The sequence below is a fragment of the Eimeria tenella genome, genomic scaffold, assembly GCF_000499545.2.
Source record: "Eimeria tenella Houghton genomic scaffold, Eth_scaff12, whole genome shotgun sequence".
Lineage (NCBI taxonomy): Eukaryota > Apicomplexa > Conoidasida > Eucoccidiorida > Eimeriidae > Eimeria > Eimeria tenella.
Genome location: NW_013541485.1, coordinates 163112 through 183579, shown reverse-complemented (window position 1 = coordinate 183579; position 20468 = coordinate 163112). Strand labels below are relative to the sequence as shown.

Genomic DNA, 20468 nt, shown 5'->3' with positions numbered 1-20468 from the left:
CTCGTCAGAAAAAGGTTGGGAATGCTAAGAGGTGGCGGTGAGGCCTTTAGGCGGTCAACCTGCCTGTTTTGTCTGTGCACATCCCTTTATGAGGGTGGAGTACATGACCGTGTTGGGCCGGACAGGCTGGTTGGAAGCTTTCATGTCTGCGAGCAGCTTCAAGGCCAAGTCCAGAGCCCCATTGGTTACAAGGGCATCGAAGATACAACCGTACGAAACAGCGTTAGGTTTCAGACCTACGGCGCAAAGCAGACACGTAGACCAGGCAGGTCGTTCTACGACAAATGCAATGCTACGAGACATCAGCAACAGGCAAAGCACACATGCCTGAGAGGCACGTGGGGCCTCGATGAGGGGCTTGCCTTCGGTGTTCATCATCTCCTGCCATATTTCCCAACACGATCGCACCCTTCCCAGTCTTCCAAGCTGGCGAAGCAGTAAACCCAGTCGGTAGACCTGGTCTTCTGTATCTCCCGCACGAGATTTGCCAGCCCCGCCCGCTGGAGTAGAAGCGCATGACTTATTTCTACTTCGGGGGACTTCTTGCGGCGGGCGGGATTCGTCAGGTGCTCGGGAAGCCACTAGGTCTTCTTCTTTGACCGGCGTCTGGGCCCAGGCACTTGCCTCTACGGACGCCACACTGGATTCCTTCTGGCGATTCGACTGGGGCGAAGTAAGAGGGGGCTGTAGCTGTAGAGGAACATTGACCGACTTCAGATCCTTATGCTCCCGGGATGCAGACCCACAGCCACTTTGCATATCAAGGCACTTTAGCTGGGCCGTGAGTGCCGCCATGTCAGGTGCCTTTCCAGCCGCGGATGAGGAAGGAGACAAAGCAGCCCCACGTGGAAATTCTGCTTTTGATGGGCTGCCGCGTGCGGCTGTGAAGGCCAGTGACAAGCGGAGCAGATCATGCTCCTGGTCGGTAGGTAAGAATGCGGAGTCTGATGACGTCGAGTTGCAAGCATCGGCAGAAAGAGGGCCCTCTGCTGCAGTTGTGGTGGAGCTGCTACGCTCGCTAGCAGCCTTCTCGGCTGCTGCCTGCTCCACTGCGGGTTCTGGAGGCCTACTCAGCAGGGAGAGACAGCTTACTGGGTGAGACCCTTTTCCAAAATCTGCTGCAGAGGTAAGGGAGGCCGGCCCCATGTTTCGTGGCCGCACAGGCACTGCTGCTGCAGCAAGCTGCGGTACCCTCGTGCCCCGAAACACTTCCTCACTTACACCACATTTGCCGTTGGAGGAACAGGCGGCTGCCGACATCAGGAGAGGAAAAGAGGCAGGCCAGGTAGGCTGACAAGTGTCTTTCCCTTGTTAATGTTCATATACGTGGGCCTTGGGAAGGGGGGTGCGCGGGGAAGGGTGTCCCTGGAAAGGGGACTGTCCAGACCTCAAAAAGAGACTATGAATGCCCCAGAGAAATCTGAAAATAATGCGTTTTAGCTTCTACAGGCTTAGGCCCACTTACGCGGGACACGCAAAGACTCACCTGGGAGGGCCACGATCGCCGCCAGTCGGTTCTTCCCTCTGGCCTCCCGCGTTGCTTGCGCCAGCTCTAGAAAACACACAAGGGGCTAGGGGAGAGGAAGAAGCGCCTTAATCAAATAGAAACTAAATCGCATGTGTTGCCTTCTACGCAAGGCCCAGCTCTTTCTCTACTAGGGGGACGTGTAGTGGGGGGCGCGCATGAGTCAAGGCCCTCCGCTTCCGTCTCTCCACCCTCGCAGACATAGCTCCTGATTGCGTTAATTTCTACAAATTAAACGCTCAACATGGTCTTCTGTTTGCGTTATTGTCGCCTACGTCCATACTGGGCTGCTATCGGTGCGGTCTCCCGTGCAAAGACAGCAGTCGGCTCCGCCCCGAGACTGGCTGTGAGTGCTACGTGCGGTTGAATTACCGTGGAACGTCAGCTATTTCGTAGATGCATTGTCTCTAAAGCATCAGATTCAACAAAATAAATATTTTTTTCTCTCATAAACTGCGCATAATGTCAATTTTTGCTCACTAGCCACGTCTTCCCCCGCGGTTTGAAATAGGCTTGTACACCTGTTGTGGGCTTGTTGTCCTCGCTGTAGGTTGGAAAGCAGTTCTGTACTATTCCTGTTCTACTTCATACTATTGCGTGGATATCCAATTTGATCATTTATGCCTCATGGCTTCTCTTGGTGGCGGCCCTTCCTCTACCATCCACACTGTCTGTACAGTTGGTAACGGCGCACTGGCTCACCTGTTTGTCCTCAAGGCACCATTCGCACTTCACTGCAAGCCTTCAGAGTACTCCGCTGGAACAAGAAGGACTATCTTGAGGAAGCGGGAAGGCTGGCGCTCCATAGATAACCCCAGACGGCAACCCAAGGAGAATAAGGGAATCAAGGGATGCAGCACTGCCGTGGCTGCACTCAGTGAAAATATCTTTAAACTGGGTGCGTTTTATTCTGTACTACAGTTTTATAATTTCTTATCGCAGCTTGGTCCCAACAACTGGAAATTGCTGTGCGCTAATAGTGTCTCTAGAGCATATATTATAGGTGTTCAGCAGAAAATGTAACGTGCATAGTGCGTATCAACGCTGATTGAAGGGACACAATACGAGTGTTTCATTTTAACAGCGGCTGACGGTTCAGAATAAAGAGAGAATTGCATTGCCTTTTCTGGGCGGGAACCTTGCTTGGTTCAGCAGGATTAGGTTCTTCGTGCTGCCGGTTGAGGGCCATGCCTAACTGACAACCAATGGTACTACACAACCGCATCACGGCTCAGCATTGTATACAGTGGAATTTCGCTACTGAAAAGAGTAGAAGTGGGCATGAAAGAATATCACTATAGTGCTAAAGGCCCTGCAGGACACGCATTGGAGACGCTTGGGAAAAAGGTGAATTTCGAGGTGTTCTATTGCCACATTAGAGGCTAAAACGCTTAGCTGCAAAAGCAGTCGAGAGGCCAATTTATTGCTTTTATATTCTTCGTCTTGTTCACTGTTTTATTTCATCTTCTCACATGGCATCAAAGAGGGTCTGCTGCCTGATGCTGGGGTGAGCGGTGCACTGTTGATCTTTTATCCTCGCTAGGCCCCACTGCGTTGCTCGTATCTAACAACTACCCAAAAGATCAGATGACGCGTTTGCCTTTCATCTTCATGGGAGTGGATTACTTCCTCTTTTCCGCGCCAGTTTAGGTCCTGAGGTGAACGCCGCATCTTCTTAGTTCGCTGCATCCGATGCAGACACGTCAAGCAACGGAGGCGCAACATAAAATTTAGACCATGCCAAGAAGAATATTGCTTCACAATTGTTAGAAGGAAAGGTATATACGGCGGCAGGGGAGAGCTAGTCATAGCTGCTCACCAGGCAACGTACGCACATGCTTGGTGGCATTGCTGTCGGCTATTCATCTCATTGCACTACACGAGAAAAGGGCTTTGGTGCTCTTACAGAGCCAACGAAAAGCTGAGCTAGCACTTTGTCCAGGGGCTAAGTTATCTAGTCAAAGCCTGATTATGCGATCGAACGCTCAGCAGTATCCTGCATCAGTACACTCCCACATGGTCGACACGGGCGTGACAAAGAAACCCAACACTGCAAGGACTGCCTAATGTTTCCCTTGCGCTATATTGGAGCACTGATTGATTTAAAGGCTTTTTTGGTGCCTCCTGATACTGCCTGATGGATACTTTTGCTGATGCGCCAGCGTAGCTCCTACACTAAGATAGATGGCAGTGCTATTTTCGCTCCTTCCTTAATTTAAAAGCATATCAAAGCCACTTTATGACGAATTTTTCCTGGTGAGACATGGGAACGCCCACGAGGCCACAGGACGTCGGGCCGTTTGTGAGTCCGAGCTGGTATATGGTACCAGTTGATGTGCAGCACATGCTAAAAGCACTGAAAGCGCTCTTTAATAACTGGAGTAGGCAGATACCAAAAATTAATCTCAGGGGACCAGACCTGCTGGAGAGGGAGCGCACTACTCCGCTACAGAAGAGGAAAGCACACAGTTGCTGAAGATGTCTACCTCGCTAGAAAAGAAATGAGCCATTTCGCTCCGTGGATTCTTTAAGTAAAATGGCTCACTTCTTCTCTAGCGAAGTGGACGTCTCAAATTTCCCACTGCGATGTATTTGCTCCCTAGCCGATATTTCGGCATCTGGACGTGGCAATGTTACATTTTTTCTTGCCAGGCCCAACCCCTTAGGCTCGTTGGAGAGCACACGAGGCTTGATGGGTCGGGAGCTAAGTTTATGTGCAAGGTAATTTCTTCCAGTTATCATGTTACCATGAAGGCCGTCTCTGAGCTGCATTGGGAATTTACGACTTACAGCTGACGTATTGCAAAAGGGGCGCCAGAACACATTTTTGCTTTGCATCAAGCAAAGGATTGCGCCTAAAGCGGGTAGGAGAATTCCTCGAGAGGCCTCACACGGGGGCAGCCACCGGACCCAACGCGGACCATTATGATGTCTACACAGAAATTCGCTGTAAGGCTACTAAAGGTTTCTATATGTAGTTCACATGTTTCTTAATGTATGTTTGCTGCAGGATGGAGCCTGAGTGTCCTTGATAGTATAAACTGTTGCTTGTTACGGGCAGGCCGGGGAAGAACCTATCAAAGCTCGAACATTGTTGAACGCCTACATACAAATAAGTTAAGACATAGATAAATCGTATGTGAGAGTACGAGTAGCCCTGCAATATGACGCTTGCTGCACTACTGAGTTGTGATGCTTATAGTGAGCTCAACAGGAAACGAATTGAATTCCGCTGCTCTAAGGCGCGACCGGAAGATGAATAAGCTTCTGCTATTCTTCTCCTTGCGTTCAAAAATATTTTGACATTTTAAGGTTCATTTTTATCTTCCTATTGTGGTTTCAACGGCCCGAAAGCGCGAAGTCAGGAAGCCAGTAATGCACTTCATTAAAGCGCGTAGAAAGATATTCAGTCACCACCTGCAGGTTTTCTGGACAACAAGGATTCAAGCCATACATCCTGAACAATCCAGTCTGTGTATATTTAAAAACTTTGTGGAAGTTATAAAAAAGGGATTAGTGGGTCTATTGATGGAATTCACGTTTTTCGTGAGGGACCGATGCAACTTTTGCATCGAGTTGCCCTTTCCTTTGGGTAATCGTGGAGCCCGTAGACTGACCTAGTCAATTACAAATGCATTGCAGGCTTGCAGGGGCAGAAGCTGCTTTAGCCAATCATGAGCCATGCTTTTCTTTTGCAGCATCAGGGCTTATAAGGCAAAATAATGTTGGGAACGCCCCTTTGCCTCTGTAAAGAATGCAGCTGCAATGGATGCAGCGATGAGAGCCACGGCAGTATGAACTGAGTTGAGTTGCCGTGGTGAGAAAAAAATGGCTAATCCCATTGGAATTGTTAGTGGACAGAGAGTGCACGTTCACACCGTGTGTTTGCAGTTTCATTTGTCGCTGTTTGAAGGTGCGACGATTCTGGACATAAGCCGATCCTCGTGTCAATGTTCGCGAGAGGCAGTATGTAGGCACGTGTGGTATCTCGGGCATAAAATTAACCCGTGATGCAAGTTGCGATTTCGGTCTAAGCAAGTTGCGACTTTCGAGCATTTCTATTTGTTCCTGCATGCCCAATTTTATGCGAGTAGACCCTGGAAGAAAAGCACTGAGTCTGCTATTCCGGTGTTGTCCCGAAAAGCAGCTCTTCCCGGGGTAGATGGCGACATGTGTAGTGCACTGCCACTACAATAGGGCTTGCTGGTGACTGTAAGAAGATAGCTAGCTGGCGACCTGCAAGAGGTCAACACGCTGAACGAGGACAGGACCTTCTTACTAGTATCGAAGTAAGACAGTTTATCAACAAATTAGCCTGTATACACTAGACGTGTCTGTGAATACCTGGAAATTGGGGTTAGCGATAGCGCCGGCACCGATGCATGTAGTGTGCGGCGCCTACTGCTGCGACTATTGTAGTGCTGAGACACTACAATGGGGCTGACTAGTGTCCTAGGGATGATAGTTAGCTAGCGACCTGCAAGGGGCCGCGACACTGGAGGGGGACAGGGCCCACCCCAATACATGAAAAAATAAGGAAACCGTTAGTGAGTTCTAGTGAAAACGTGAATTGTGCGGAAATCGTGTGGAGACTGGGGCAGGCGATAGCGCCGGCACCAATGCGACCTCTCCCCCCTAGGGTCTAGGGGGTAAGCTCCGAGAAGGGAGCGAATCGAAGACAGTGAACACACACACTTCCTGAATCGTCGTATTTCGACGGGAATAAGCGGTAGAGACCGAGAAATGGGGCTAATCTAGGTGTAGAATGTAGACCTGTAGAGGGACAGGAAACAGCGTAGTCGCAGCAGTAGGCGCCGCGCACTACAACTATGCTGCTTCCTGCCCCTCGAGCAGGTCTACAAACTACGCCTAGCGTAGCCCCATTTCTCGGACTCTACAGCTTTATTCCATCGAAATACGACAATTCTTAAGTGTTTCAAATCTGTCTGGTCTGTTCGCCCCCCTTCTGGGAGCTCACCTCCTAGGTCCTATGGGGAGGAGGTCCGCACTGGCGCCGGCGCTACCGCCAGCCCCAGTCTCCACACAATTTCCGCACATTTCACGTATTCATTAGAACTAACTAACATTTTTTCTTATTTTTTTCCCCTTGGGAGGGTCCTGTCCTCCTCCAGTGTTGCGGCCCCTTGTAGGTCGCTAGCTAGCTATCATCTCTAGGACACTAGCCAGCCCCATTGTAGTGCCTGTGCACTACAGTTCAGGCCTCCTCCATAGGGTCAAGGAGGCAAGAACCTCGAATGAGGGACTTTCAAGAAAATGGACTTGAAAAACTAGAAATAACTACATTTTATGCTATTTGGACAGTTATTTCAAAGCCTCGTTCATACGTAGGTCCCGAGCATAGTGTCCCACACCGCCACACTTCTTGCATATTTCCCCCGGACATTTGGTACGTTCCCCTTCGCTGGGGCAGAGACGTGCCGGATGCCCGCGACCCTGACACTCAAAGCAGTTCGCGTGGGTTCCTCCAGGTCGATTTTCAAGTTCCTGGCACCCACGGGGTCCATTAGCTTGGATAGCAGCTCTAATGGCTCGACTGGTCCTTTCTCGGAGTTCCAGCACACTCTGCTCGGGCTCGTAGAACCGTGTTGCGGCTGTCGCCGCTTGTTCCCACGACTGATATTCCACCTGTCCGTTATTGGTTATTAGAAGATGGAGGTATGTCGGTAGCCCGGTGCAGTAATAGTCACGGAGGTCGTCGGGGGAAACACCCAAACCAGGCTCCGCTACAGCCGCAAACCGGTCCGCGTATTCCTTCGGGTTACTATTCCACCGTACTTTAGCCAACTCCGTTAACAATTGACTCTGCGACATTGTTTTGTCAAACCGCTCCAAAAGCCTGTGATGTACTGTCTCCCAGTCGCTTAGGTCTATAGTTCTCCGTATATACATCCAATACGTTAGAGCCGGGCCCACAAGGTGGTCAATAAATGCATTTCCCCACTCGCGCGGTTCCAATCTCATCTGATTGTACCGGCGCTCGATGCGCAGCAGAAAGGCTTGCATAGTGCTGCCGTCTTCTGGTAGTATGGGAATCGTTGTGCCGGATTCCACGGTCCCCCCAATAACAGTTCTTATCACACTCATAGCAGACTGGAATTGGTCCCACGTGACGAAGGGACTGTCCCCTGGCATAACATTGGTCATAGGTATCACCTGCGGGGGCGCCTCCTTATGCCCATGCGGCCGCTCTGCCACGGTGGGCTTCGGAGTAGCATGGGGATGATGGGCCGGCGTCCCGCTCGGCATTTTGTTCACTGACATTGTAGAAGTCTCCTGCGGTGTGGGGCCGATAACGCGTCCCTTGCGGAGGTGCATCCCTTACTGAGCGAAGATTTCTAGGCGTGAGTTATTAAAACATACTATTTCAGTAGAAATACTACTCCCAAGTCCGGAAAGAACAAAGATTTCTATCCCGGAACAGCCCCCAAATGTTGTGCACAGCGCCTACTGCTGCGACTACGCTGCTACCTGCCCCTCGAGCAGGGCCTATGATTGGCACCTAACGTTGGCCCATTTCCTTGAAACAGTAGCTTATATATATCGAAATACAGTTATTCTTAAGTTTTTCCAAAGTCTGTTGTCGTTCAATTCGCCCCACTTGGGGTGCTCGGGCCTTGTGGGGAGGAGGCCTGCACTGGTGCCGGCGCTATCGCCAGCCCCAGTCTCCACTCATTTTCAGGCACCTCTAGTGTATGCACGTTAATTCGCAGTCATATTGCCTTACTTTGATCCCAATAGGAGGGTCCTGTCCTCCTCCAGTGTTGCGACCCCTTGTAGGTCGCTAGCTAGCTATCTTCTATAGGTCACCAGCAAGCCCTGTTGTAGTGCCTGTGCACTACACCATCCTTCTGGAATGATGCTTTTGCTTCTTCCTGAATCTGTTATGGCCATATACCCCAGTGAACGTTCAGCTGCGTGAGAGGCTGCAAACGCCTCCAGCCCCCACTGTATGCTAGTTAAGTGCAACCAGAATATGTGTTCTGCATACTCAGACCTCAAAGTTCTGCTCATCCGTATAGCTGCGTGAACACTCTGTGGCACTGTAACACTCCTGTGTCCTTATTACTTGATATATGAGTGATAGCGAGCCTCGCAGAGTGGTGCCAGAACCGATGTAAGCTCGAATAACCCGTGGCCGCCGTACAGTGCTGCCCCAGGCTTCTCTATATCTGCAATATTTGAAAGCAGCAGTGTTGGCGGGTTGGGTTACTTGACAAGGCGGTACGCCTCACTGAGCAGAAGCACTTTATGCGCGACTAGAAGGCCATCGATATGTTTAACTCATTACAACAAAAACATTTTTCAAGGCCACTGCATTTTTTGATGATACACTGGCGATCCGCCTATTCTCTCGTCGTAGCCCCATGATATGACAATCATTGTAGCGCACCTCTACCTGGGTGGTCCCATGATGCTAAGAAGGTCCAGCACTTCTAGCTGCCTCCACAACAGCGTTGCCACAAAACATTCGTACATCACCTCTCTCCAAAACGGACCAGCCCAGCCAGAGTAAAGTAGCCTTAGAAATCATTGGCCTCAAAGGAACAGTGCCTACATTTGGACAATTGCACTCGAGCCTGTGTTAATGGCCACCACATTTGGAAATGGGAATGTTCATGTTCACACGAGCGCTTGCACAAATACGTTCACCCCCTCAAATGCACCAGAGACTCGCCAGCTGACGCTCTCAGGACACTCACTCCTGTACTTCTTTACTGCATGAACCTATCCAGTGTGAAGCACGTATCATCTTGCTTGCCCGTGCGCTGTGTTCTATAGCATGAAAAGCTGGGTAGCGCTTTTGTGCGGCATTGCACGAACAACATACCAATGGAACTAGAATGATGGGCGTGGCAGCCCATGAAGGCATCCGCTGCCGAAACTGTGGGATTCCTTTTTGGCCTCTCTGTTTAATTGCCAGTTTTCACAGCTTTTGGCGTACCTTAGTGCCACATTACCCCACGTGCCTTTGCATGTGCTTTACAGAAACTGTAGCCATCTGCAGACAGAAAGCCCGAAGGCGCAAGGAGATAGCTTAAACTCTCAGCAAATGTAGGCATGCGAGAGAATGTCGAAGCCACCTTTGAGTTGGCATGCATTACAAATGCTTATTACTAAAATAGCTTCATTCGAGGCCGTAGTCGCTTCAAGGCCCCTTGCCGTGTCTGATATTGAGACTGTCCGCGATTAGTCTGTCGCATTGTCTCTGTCTTCACTCAGCTCTTTCGAAAACTCTGCTCCCGGGCAAAAGCACCAGAGCGTGTATGCTAACTCGCAGGAAAAATCCTACGCGGACTCCAAGCTAAGCGATATCCGCTTTTTACTCCTTGAGAGTTTGCAGCTGAGAAGATGCACTGTACTGCCCCCCAAACATCATTTAAAATTTGAGCGTCGTTGCCATGACACCTCCTGCCTTAGAGAGAGCATGGGCGGAATGGTATGTGGCATTTCTTGACATGATTATCTCGGTAACGCCCTCACTAACTGATCTACGCTAAATTCCCTTGAGACACTTACATAGGGCCAGATGGAGCCTCTGTGGTCTAACAATCATATCTTGAAGCCATCAGATTTCCTCCATGGAATTTGTACAAAACTGCAGGCCAAGCGGACAAGAGAGACACTTGTTTCAATATTCCATTCAGTCAGGAGCTGCTCTGTGATCCTGAAGATTCGTTCGCTTATGACGTTGTGACAAATGCTAACAACTGCTGAAGCCCCTTTGGAAGCGACCGAAGCTCCAGTGGAAGCTGCAGGAAGCTGCAGAAAGTAATCTAAGCCTGGGGCATAAGTCTCTTCACAGCCTAAGCTGCATTTTTCTTTCTTTGTATATAATCAAGCCGACCTGCTGAACTCCAACTAACGCCTTCTCCAAGTTTTTGCTTTTCGTTGTTTCCTTTCTTTAACGATTCTGTTCTGTGCTGCTTACTAATTTGATCCGCCTGATTCACATTTTCCTAAACCGGGTCCCGCTCACTCTCATTAGCCTCGAATGCACACATTTTATCATTTACCAAGTGGAAGTTGCCCGTTTGCTCCATATATTAAGACATTCAAGTGACGCTGCTAGGCGTTATTGCCTAGAAAACGAGGAAAAGTGAATGTTTATGGACAAATAGAGTGGATTACAAGAACTGGGTAACACCGAAGAACGTTTCGCCACATTGAGTAAAGTGACCCTACGGCAAAAGGGTGAGTCTGACACAAAGGAATTCAGCTGCACAGAAAAATGGGCACGCTTGAATAACTAAACACCGCAAAAAAAATTGTGAATAAGTGGAATGTAAAGAAAAACATCGGACATCAAGGGACTAAAGAAGAACAAAATGAAGTGCGAAATGCCTCAGAACTAGCAGTGGAATGGAACGTGCAAAAGTTGACGGAAAACGAATGAATAATAAAAACAGACAATCAAAAAGCGAAAAAATTGTATATGGAATACTCAGAAGTGACGAAAACGTGAGGGGAGAAATAAACAACTAAGTATACAGCCTAATAACTAGACACCTAGACTAAAAAAGTGAACAGCGAAAATTTGTTGGATGAGTAAGGACTCCTTGAAGTAGAACGGCAGAACCAGCAGAAGCTGGGGTTCGTACACGATCTGCAACGTACACCGAGCCGCCAACCGCAGTATATACTGTATCGGAAACGCTGCCCCCCTGGGGCGTTGGTAGTCCAACGGTTAGGATACCTGCCTTCCAAGCAGGCGACCCGGGTTCGACTCCCGGCTGACGCATCCTTTTGGGTTTGGATCTCACGTAGTTTTGTAAAGCGTTTGCCGGTCATGTTGTCCACTAAAGGAAAAGTTGCACGCCGCACTACTAGTGTTCATCTGTTTTGATGAAGCCCAAATAAGCAGATAGTGTTTCCCTCTGCGCATCCCCAGCAATGCCCTTGCATACCTTTTGCGGTCGCTTGATCGTGCTAGCCATCTGTTGGAAGATGACCGCTTGATATTTATCGCTTAGTATCTGGATTTCCTCCAGTCTCTCACAAGATGTGCTCAAGTTGTGGACTGGTTCTTGGATCAACGCCATGTGCCCGAGTAAAGTTGTTAAGCACAAACTAGGATCCAGAGGTTTTCTCCTCGCCTTTTGATGCTTTTTTCCAGGCTATCTGATTCTTGTGATTTCCCTGTATGTTTGTCCAGTGTTCCGGCTCGAGCGTTGCTCACACCTGTTGCTGAGATTTATCATGTATATCTACGGTGCGCGGCTGAATGTAACTCAGTAAATGATTCTATTATACGTCCTTTTTATACGGAGAATTTTTGTAAAAGTCATCTTTTAAAATCACTTATTTTCTGTGCTAAATCCCAGCCATGCTTCACGATATGCATCCTTACAGCTGTACAAAGACTGTATTCACTGCATTCTCGGTACCGCTTAATAAAACAACCGGTGAGTTTATTGCGTGAGGCGAATAGCCAGTAAGTGAAGCCATTTCTCACGAAATTCACTATGTTCTCAGGCTCCAATGCACCTGCCCCTCAGGGGGAATCAACATTTTGTCTGACTCTGCAGGCTTGTACTGGCCAAGCATTCTGTTTTACAGAGCAAATTGTATACTAGTATGAGTCATTGCCGTTCGAAGTTAAGAAGGGAGGTAGAGCGTTGAAATTTTGGCTTGCCAGCAGAAGAGTATTCGCCGTAATAGGGGCTTGAACTATGTGTTTAGATAAGTAAAAATTTCAATCCCAAAAAATGTCTATGCACTGGTGAAGTGTCGCTCAGCGGATACGGAGAATAATGTGGCAGAACCGTAGAACGTCACCGGTTGGCGCTGAGGCGACAACACTCCCATGAAGTTCTCCTGGATAACAGCAAATTTTCCGTATAGTTTCATGTTTCCTTTCATTTACCTTTATAGCTTTCTTCAAAGCGAATGCAGAGCACATTCATAAAGTACAACGTTGCCAGGCCATCGTCGCAAACGCGAGTCCAACTCATGTCGCATCTTACCAGCAGACTCTCGGACCTCTCCAGTCGTACCATTATCCCTGTGGGTAGCCCTTCTGATATTGAAGAAAGCCTACAATAAGAGACTTCAGGTTGTTTCGAAGGAACTCACCAACCCCTGTTTTTAAAATTCTGGCGCCCCTGGGAGCCATGCCGGCAACAGTGCGGTGATGGGTGTAGCTGGCGACTATCTTGGAAATTTTTGCGCGTCTCAACAAGCAAGTGAGGAATAAATAGAATAGTTTCTTTCGAGAGTGATTTCTCGCCGCCTCTCTAAAAATCCGGACTTGATCGAGCTGCAATGAAGCTAGTGAGCTGCGGTGTTTCGCGGCGTTCCTTGGCAACGGCAAATCCGAGCTGCTGACGCGAATTCGGTCTTGGAACGTTGCAGCTACCTTAATGTCACGTGACTCTTGCCATGCCTTTTTCCAAATATTTCATCCTAGCGCCCTCACCTGCCTGAGTACTATTCAGACGTTCTGTAGTAGCGGTTGGAGGGAATATTTCATGGCATTGGTGGATGCCTTTTTTGGTTTGCAGCGCTGGCTGTGCCATGCTGTGGCGATCCAACTGAGAATTACGAGGTATACCATATTGTGGACCAAAGGGTATCGGGAGACGAAGCCCAGTACCTCGTCAAGTGGTGCGGGACTCCTGGAGATCAAGCCACATGGGAGCCCGCTCACCACCTTACACGCTGCCCAGCTTTGCTTCACGCTTGGTGCCGCTGTCAGCGAAGAAGTCTGCAGGCTCGAAACCAAAATGCTCCTCCCGAGGTGTAGAGGTTTGGGTCCGTCACCTTCCGCCGCCTGCAGGGCTGGCAACCTTCAATGACGAGGGGGGAGGGAGCCTTGCGCACCTCATGCGATTACTGCATTAGCTTCAGAAGAGCATAGAGATTGAAAAGGCAAAATTTATCTGTTCTGGGTAGGCCTGTTCAGTCCGGCAAGAAGGGAAGTTGTAGTGCACAGGCCCTACAATAAGGCTTGCTGGGGACCGGAAGAAGATAGCTAGCTGGCGACCTACAAGAGGTCAAGGCCCTGAACGAGGACAGGACCTTCTTACTAGTATCGAAGTAAGGCAGTCTATCAGCAAATTAGCATATATACACTAGACGTGTCTGTGAACACCTGGAGATTGGGGCTGACAATAGCGCCGGCTGTGATGCGCAGGCACTACAATAGGGCTTCCTTGTGACCTATAGAGGATAGCTAACTGATGACCTATAAGCGGTTAAGAGACTGAGACGCTGATTGGGCGTTGTAACTTCTTACTAGTAAAACACGGCAAAACAATATGTGTAAACTAGAAATGCCTGCGAATATCCTAAGATTGGGGCTGTCGACAACGCCGGCACCGGTCATATCCTCACCAGGCCAAGAAAGCAAGAACCACGAGGAGTGGCTTTTATGAAATATGGTTTTGAGGACTTGAACCAAAACGGTCTTTTAATAAATCGGTAGAAGTTACGCGATCAATGCATCGACAGTAGAGAGGATTTGATAGAACGCCCAAATTGTGGGCCAGGCGGCAGCGTAGTCGCTGCAGAGAACGCGGTGCGCTGCACCGGCACCGGTGCAGGCATTAACAATTCTTTCCCTCTCTCTTTGAGGTTGACTTGCTTCACTCCTGCGCCGATTTCGTTTATAACCTTTAATGAGACGCGCAGAGACCTCTCCAGCATTCAGTCGGCTCAAAGCTATTCATATTTCTATGCGTCTCCTATTCTGCTAGCGACAAAGAAGACTGCCTGGCTTCTTTCCTGACACCCGACGGAGTCGAAAATTTCTGCAGGTGGAAGTTCGCATCCTTCTTTACTTGCATTGATGCAACGATACGTGCATCTAGATTTTCAAGCTTAATGGGTTGCAACTGTAGTGCACAGCGCGTATCGCCGCGACTACGCTGCTACCTGGCACACGAATAGGGCGCCTATAAAGAAGCCATCTACTTTCGACGCATCTCTTATGAAATAAATAACCAAATATCATTAATTGTACTCATCCTCCCATGTTCTCGATTCCATTTTCCTAAAAAGTCTCCCCACTCAGGGTTCTCGCTTCCTTGGCCCGTGGGGAGGGGTCCTACACCGGTGCTGGCGCTATCGCCGGCCTCAGTCTCCAGGTATTCACAGACACGTCTAGTGTATACTTGCTAATTTACTGATAAACTGCCTTACTTCGATACTAGTTAGAAGGTCCTGTCCTCGTTCAGCGTGTTGACCTCTTGTAGGTCGCCAGCTAGCTATCTTCTTACGGTCCCTCTCAAGCGCTGTTGTAGTGCCTGTGCACTACAGCAACAGCGATGTCATTCTCAGTGACAGGGCTTGCAATTACTAGCCACTGGCTGAGCCACTGCTGCGCCTGATATTCTGCTTGTCAAGTGCAGTCCATGACGTTAAGCCCTTTTGCACTCCAGACATGGGAACATCTGGCCATTTATACACACATGTGGTGGGTGATGTATCGTGCGTCATTCCAACAAATGCCATACCTAATCCGAACGGAGGTAGACAACATCATATGGGGACAACAGGCTCTTTTGTCACAGTTCGGCTCCAAAAAAGTGCGTGTTTTTACTCGGCACACTACAAAGTATTGAACTCGTTTCTTCTTTTCTCTTTCGGCACCAGCATACTTCTAAACAAACTTCGTGAAAGTTTCAGTGCATGCGTTGAACGAGAATCAATTAGGCCTCCACGACTTCAATGGCTCGCTCTACGCAGGGTAGTTCAGTCCTGGAGCTTGGCAAGCGTGCACACGCTTGATAAAAGGTCTGGTACCTGCGTTGGATGAGCAATCTAGGACCAAACGAAACTTCTCTGCTCTCGCTGAGGCTGCTTGTTGCTCCACAGCAACAAATATATTCTTTCAAATCTGCCAATTTCGGTCAAATATTTTAAATGGTATGTTAGACCCAAGTATGCAGGTATTTCCTTTGCTTAGCATCTTTATCTAATTTTGGCAAGGTTTACTATCCCAAGGGGGTTCCATTTTCTTCTGAAGCAAAGCGCATCACTATCAAATATATGTGAACCAGGGAACCGAATCTACCCACAATTACTCAGATGGTTTCGCGGGAAACTTGATTGTTGCAACATGCTGCTCGTGCTGATTCTCTCGATCCGCGTTCCTCTATCCAGTTGTGATGCTGATGCTATAGGACCACTAAAATGGGCTTCACACCATGATATTTGATGTAAGTAGCAGTTTCAATTAACAAAAAGAAACTTGTTTCTTACTACATATCGCTATGGAGTGCATAAGAGATTTTCAGGGGAAGGGATAACAGCATGGGGTGTTGATGCTCCTACTGTGACGGTCTTGCAAGAAACTTCAGTGGCTCCCGGGTCGACGCTCTTAGTGAGACGATCTCACAATAAGTTTCAGTGGTTTCTGTGCCCCCCTTATCATGAGTCCAAGCAACACTTTCAAGTAGGTCTTGGCACTGTTTCAGGCACGCAGCAAGCAGAGACTAATATCTGCACATACATGCAAGTTGAACACAGTCTACGGGGAAAGCCTCCAGGGTCTTGCGTCTGCACCTGGCCTACTGTTCCATGAGGTAGGACCTTCGCAGTTTTCCGTGAGTGATACGATCTCATGAACCAGACCCATGTCGAAGATCTTACGCCGATCTTGAGGAGCGAACACAGTTGCAATATTGGCTCCTCGTAGCACTGCCTCTTGCCTATACCGAAAATTACCCCTGCCCCTTTACTGTGTTTGATTCTCAACTTCACCGCATATTCAGTATAGTGGTCCGTATAAAGCCTGTAGCAGGAGTTTGCGGCTTTGGGTTACTATTCGCGTAGTTAGCATACACCACGTGCACGTTTGGCCATGTAGCCTACTCCTTGCGACTAGGCCATGAGACGCGCTAAGGTCTTTGTAATGGATCTCACCAATTCGGGAATTAAGATTAGCTATTCATTTTGATCCATTCAAGGTACTGTTCCCGTTCAAACACTTGATAATGCGAAACTCAACAATCAGCTCTGGGGCCATTGACCTGCAGCTGCTTGCCGTTAACACCGAGAAACTCTTTCCATTATTTACACACTGAGAGAGAAATACGGTGTTTCTGGAACGCAGCATGATTATTTGTTTCTGGATGAGTCTCCTAGGCAGCTGTGGCGAGCTCAGAGAGAAAGTGTAGGACTTAGATGACACGACAGCGTTCCGTTTAAGAGCCAATCTATTCTAAAAATATAGACCCAAAACATGTCAGGGCATTTTAAAGCTCCCCACAATATGCTCGAAGTGCGAAAAATTTCCTCTGAAGGTTGAAGTGAGGCGGTGACACTTTTACTCGGGGTGGGGTTCTTAAGTGCAGCGCCGGGCAATAAAAACACCAACGACAGAAAGGAATGTTTGTTCATACCAGGTATGCAAAACTCACGTATCAGTATCTTGTAGTTGTGCCATGCAAAAAAACGGAAGGCGGGAAAGACAGAATTACGGTTGGGACTGCTCCAGACTCATTTCCAGCAACGAATGTCTAGTGGGGAAACGTTATGTTCACAATATCTTGACAGCACCAGCTCCATACATCGCAGTTCTTTTACTTTTTGAGCTTGTTCCAATGATTCACAAGCTAGTCAGAACTCGCACCTCAAGCAAAGAAGACGGCACCGTGGCTGGTTAGCGTACTCCCGCATACAAGCACTCATGGGTTCTTCTAGGCGGGATTCTTGGCTTGATTTTCAGGTCTTTTGTAAGGTGCTTGTTGGTACAGTATTCGATGCAGGCGCTGGGATCAGCGCAGCTTCCCAGTGCCATCGTGCAATTGGAGCAAAGCTGGGAGTCGCCCATTAAGGTTTCCCACCACGTTGACTGAATGACATGTAAAGCGGCAGTTTGCATCATTTTCTTGATATTGTGAAAAGTCTTTTTCATGGAGCAATAAGAAATTCTCTTCCCCGAAGCAATAAGCAATTCTCTTTCCCGACTTGTGAATCTTTACAGTTCGGCTGTTCTGTCGGAGATGGAAGATGCAGAACAGCAAAAGGGCTGTGCTGGACCTAGGCACTGGCTCGATTAAGGCTGGCTGGGCTGGGGAAGGCAGGGCTCGGTATGTGCTCCCCACCTGCGCCGGAGCTGTACGCCGGCGTCCTCAGCTGTATCTAGCGGAGGAGTGTTACTGCCTCCAGGAGTACATCTGCTCCCGCCCTAGCCAAGGTGGCCTTTGGGCGAATTTGGAGATGCTAAGAGACCTGATAGACGTGAGCTTTAGCCGCAAATATTTGGGAGCAGACCCTAAGGAACTCAACGGTGTCGCCCTCACAGAGCCTCTCCTCACTCCAGCTCCCCTAAGGCACCATGTGAGCGAAATCCTTTTTGAAGATCTGGGTGTTGAGCGCTTAGCCATAGTAGCAGCTCAGGCTGTCATCCCTTATGCATTTTGGGGCATGGGCTGGGGTGCCCAAGACATCTGCGCTCCTCCCAGGGCTAAGCGCATGGGGGTTACGTGCTACAGCGGACCTGATGGGAGTTCTGTCGGTACTCCAGGCGCACGCGGAGCCCTTGTTACCAAAACAAAGGGCGGCGGGACTGGCGCAACAACTTCGGCGGATCCGTGTTTCTCGCCGCGGCTTGCAGCAGGAGCAGCAGCAACAGACCTGGGTTCCGTGGGCCAGGTGAGCCCTGGACGAAACCCCTTTGGACTGACTGTAGACGTAGGGTTTAGCTTGTCTCATGCTGTCCCATTTGTGAATTATTCCACTTTGGAAGCATCAGCCCTTCGCTCTGAAATCGGAGGAGCACACGCTAATGCATACCTCAAGAACCTGCTCTTAACGCGAGGTCTCAGTCTCGAGAAGAACGAGCTCTTCGCTCAGAAAGTAAGCAAAGTAGGGGAGGATTTAGACTTCCCGATGAGAAAAATGAGGACGCAACTCACAAGAGCACTGCGCGAACCATTTCTATGCGTTTTCTGTCGGTGCAGCTAAAAGAGGAAACGTGCTTCTTCGCGGGGGATCTCATGCAGGTCCTGAAACAGCTGAGCAGTCTACCAGGAGGCAGAAGCACGGCACGCCTGGGCGGGCCTCTGTTCGTGGAGAGAGAGACTCCGGATTATTCCCTTACAGTGAGCTTGGAGATGCATCTAGAGCATTTAGTACTGATGAAGTGCGTTGTAGATACTCGTTTGGTAGTTTCTCTAATTCATTTGGGCAACGCTATTCTTACGGGAAAGCTGTTTTAGCTGCCTGACGTGCCTTGGCTAATGGACAATCAGCGCTTCAGACAAATGTCGTAAGTGCACTGCAGGCTGCTTGGAGCAGGAACTTGCCCCCGAGCATAGCCAAAGAATTCTCCAAGGGGCTTCCGGTTTCTGTGGTCTTGCCGCTGTGCAGAAAGCCCAGTTGTCTACCTATTATCACACTCATTCCCCTGCGCCTATTCCAGAATTGTCTTCTTTGGAGGGGTTGAACCAAACCCAGATACACCAAAGCAGCAGCAGCACCAGCAGCAATCGCGATACAGCCTCAGCTACGCCGGCCGTTCCAACGGCGGCAGCTCCGGAACCGCCTGGGGTAGTTCAGGGGGCCACGGATGACACCTGGGCCCCCCACGGCCTTCCGACAAGGCCCACAGTGAAGCTCTCGACAGAGAGATTGGTGGTGCCGGAAATTTTGTTTAGGCCACAAGGCAAGCAAGGAACTTCCGCATTTGAGTGCTCCTCGCTCCTGCTTAATCCTTTGCCATTCACCTCAGAGGACAAGGTTGTTTATGCGTTTCTATGAATTCATTTCTTGTTATGTGCGTTTACATACTCTTCCTGTGCACAATGCATGACAGGCACGTATGCAGTCCGACGTCATCCTTTTCAAGCGTTTGAAGTGTGTCAAGAGTATGGTGTCTACGTATCTTGGGATGTGCGTGCTTGGTGTAGGTCCCTTTGAGATGCGAATAGGTGTGTATTCCATGGTCGCATCTTCTTGAAAACTCTGAATGAGGGGAATCGCCGCTGCTGGCTCAAGTGCTCTGTGTGTCTGAGGAAAGGGGAAAGTGAAAAAGCCTAAGTTGCAGTCATTTGTTGCTCGTCAGTGCACTGCGTTTCCATCAGACGGAGGCAGCTCAGAGTGTGGGGTGGCGGAGCTGGTGTACCGAGCGATCTGCAAGGCGCCTGTGGAAGCCCAGCCCTTTCTTTCCTCTCAGATATTTCTTGTTGGCGGCAGTACCAAATTTTGGGGCTTCAAAGAAAGACTATGGCACGAGCTACGCGGATTGCTGCCGGAGGTAGGGCGTGGATTTGTGCGAGCTGCGTTATCCCGTCACGCCTACTTTCTCCCGTCCGTATCTTTTCCTGAAGTTTTTTTGGCCGCTACCTGCGCCTGCTTGCCTGTTGTACCTGTTGTATCCCGTGTGCGCGCGTGTTGTCTGGACAATGCCTGTAGGTAAGGGGATGTGCTAAGCTGACTACCTTCGGTAGCACCTCCAGGCTCTTGTGCCCGCATATTACCTGTTCCTGGATTGCATGCCTGACACATTCGGCGATACTACGTTACATGTGACGCACTCCTGCGTGTTTGTCTCCCGATGTGGTTGCTACAGCACTGGCAAATTCACATCTACCAGCACGAGGACCCTCAACACAGCGCTTGGCTAGGCGCTAGCAACTGGGCACATGATGACGGGGTATACATGCAGTTTTCAGTGTCCCGGCAGCAGTTTTTGGAGACTGGGTTTATCTGACGCAACCCGTGCAGTTGTGTGTATGCGCGTCTGGCTAGTTGCCTCGCTCTATTCAACTAGTTTGGCCACCCCTCTGATGGGGAGCTGCCAGACTGCCAAGGACACAAGGCCCCTATTTTCACGACAAAACGAAGTAGACAAATGATGTTTTTATGTTTTAGTATGAACAAGGAACCAATGCTCGTGGACTTGCTGTTCTAAAACTTATGGTGTACAGCACGAGCCGCGGACAAATCCAGTGGCGGCCTCTGCCTGTATCGCCTA

General features: G+C 49.3%; 3 protein-coding genes across 3 annotated transcripts; 1 reads left to right on the top strand and 2 right to left on the bottom strand.

The window, feature by feature from the left end:
- Positions 1–54: 54 nt before the first annotated feature.
- On the bottom strand, positions 55–1260 carry ETH_00026945 (uncharacterized protein; the record flags this gene model as incomplete). Its single annotated transcript, XM_013373091.1, has 1 exon — positions 55–1260. The coding sequence occupies one exon, from the start codon at positions 1258–1260 to the stop codon at positions 55–57; it is 1206 nt and encodes a 401-aa protein (XP_013228545.1).
- A 5587-nt stretch (positions 1261–6847) lies between these two features.
- ETH_00026940 (uncharacterized protein) lies at positions 6848–7807 on the bottom strand (the record flags this gene model as incomplete). Its single annotated transcript, XM_013373090.1, has 1 exon — positions 6848–7807. One exon carries the CDS (start codon positions 7805–7807, stop codon positions 6848–6850), a length of 960 nt encoding a protein of 319 aa, XP_013228544.1.
- A 9693-nt stretch (positions 7808–17500) lies between these two features.
- ETH_00026935 (actin-like family protein ARP6, putative) lies at positions 17501–19252 on the top strand (the record flags this gene model as incomplete). The annotated part of the gene is made up of 3 exons (XM_013373089.1): positions 17501–18349; positions 18454–18594; positions 18863–19252. 3 exons carry the CDS (start codon positions 17501–17503, stop codon positions 19250–19252), a joined length of 1380 nt encoding a protein of 459 aa, XP_013228543.1.
- Between the last annotated feature and the right edge of the window lie 1216 nt (positions 19253–20468).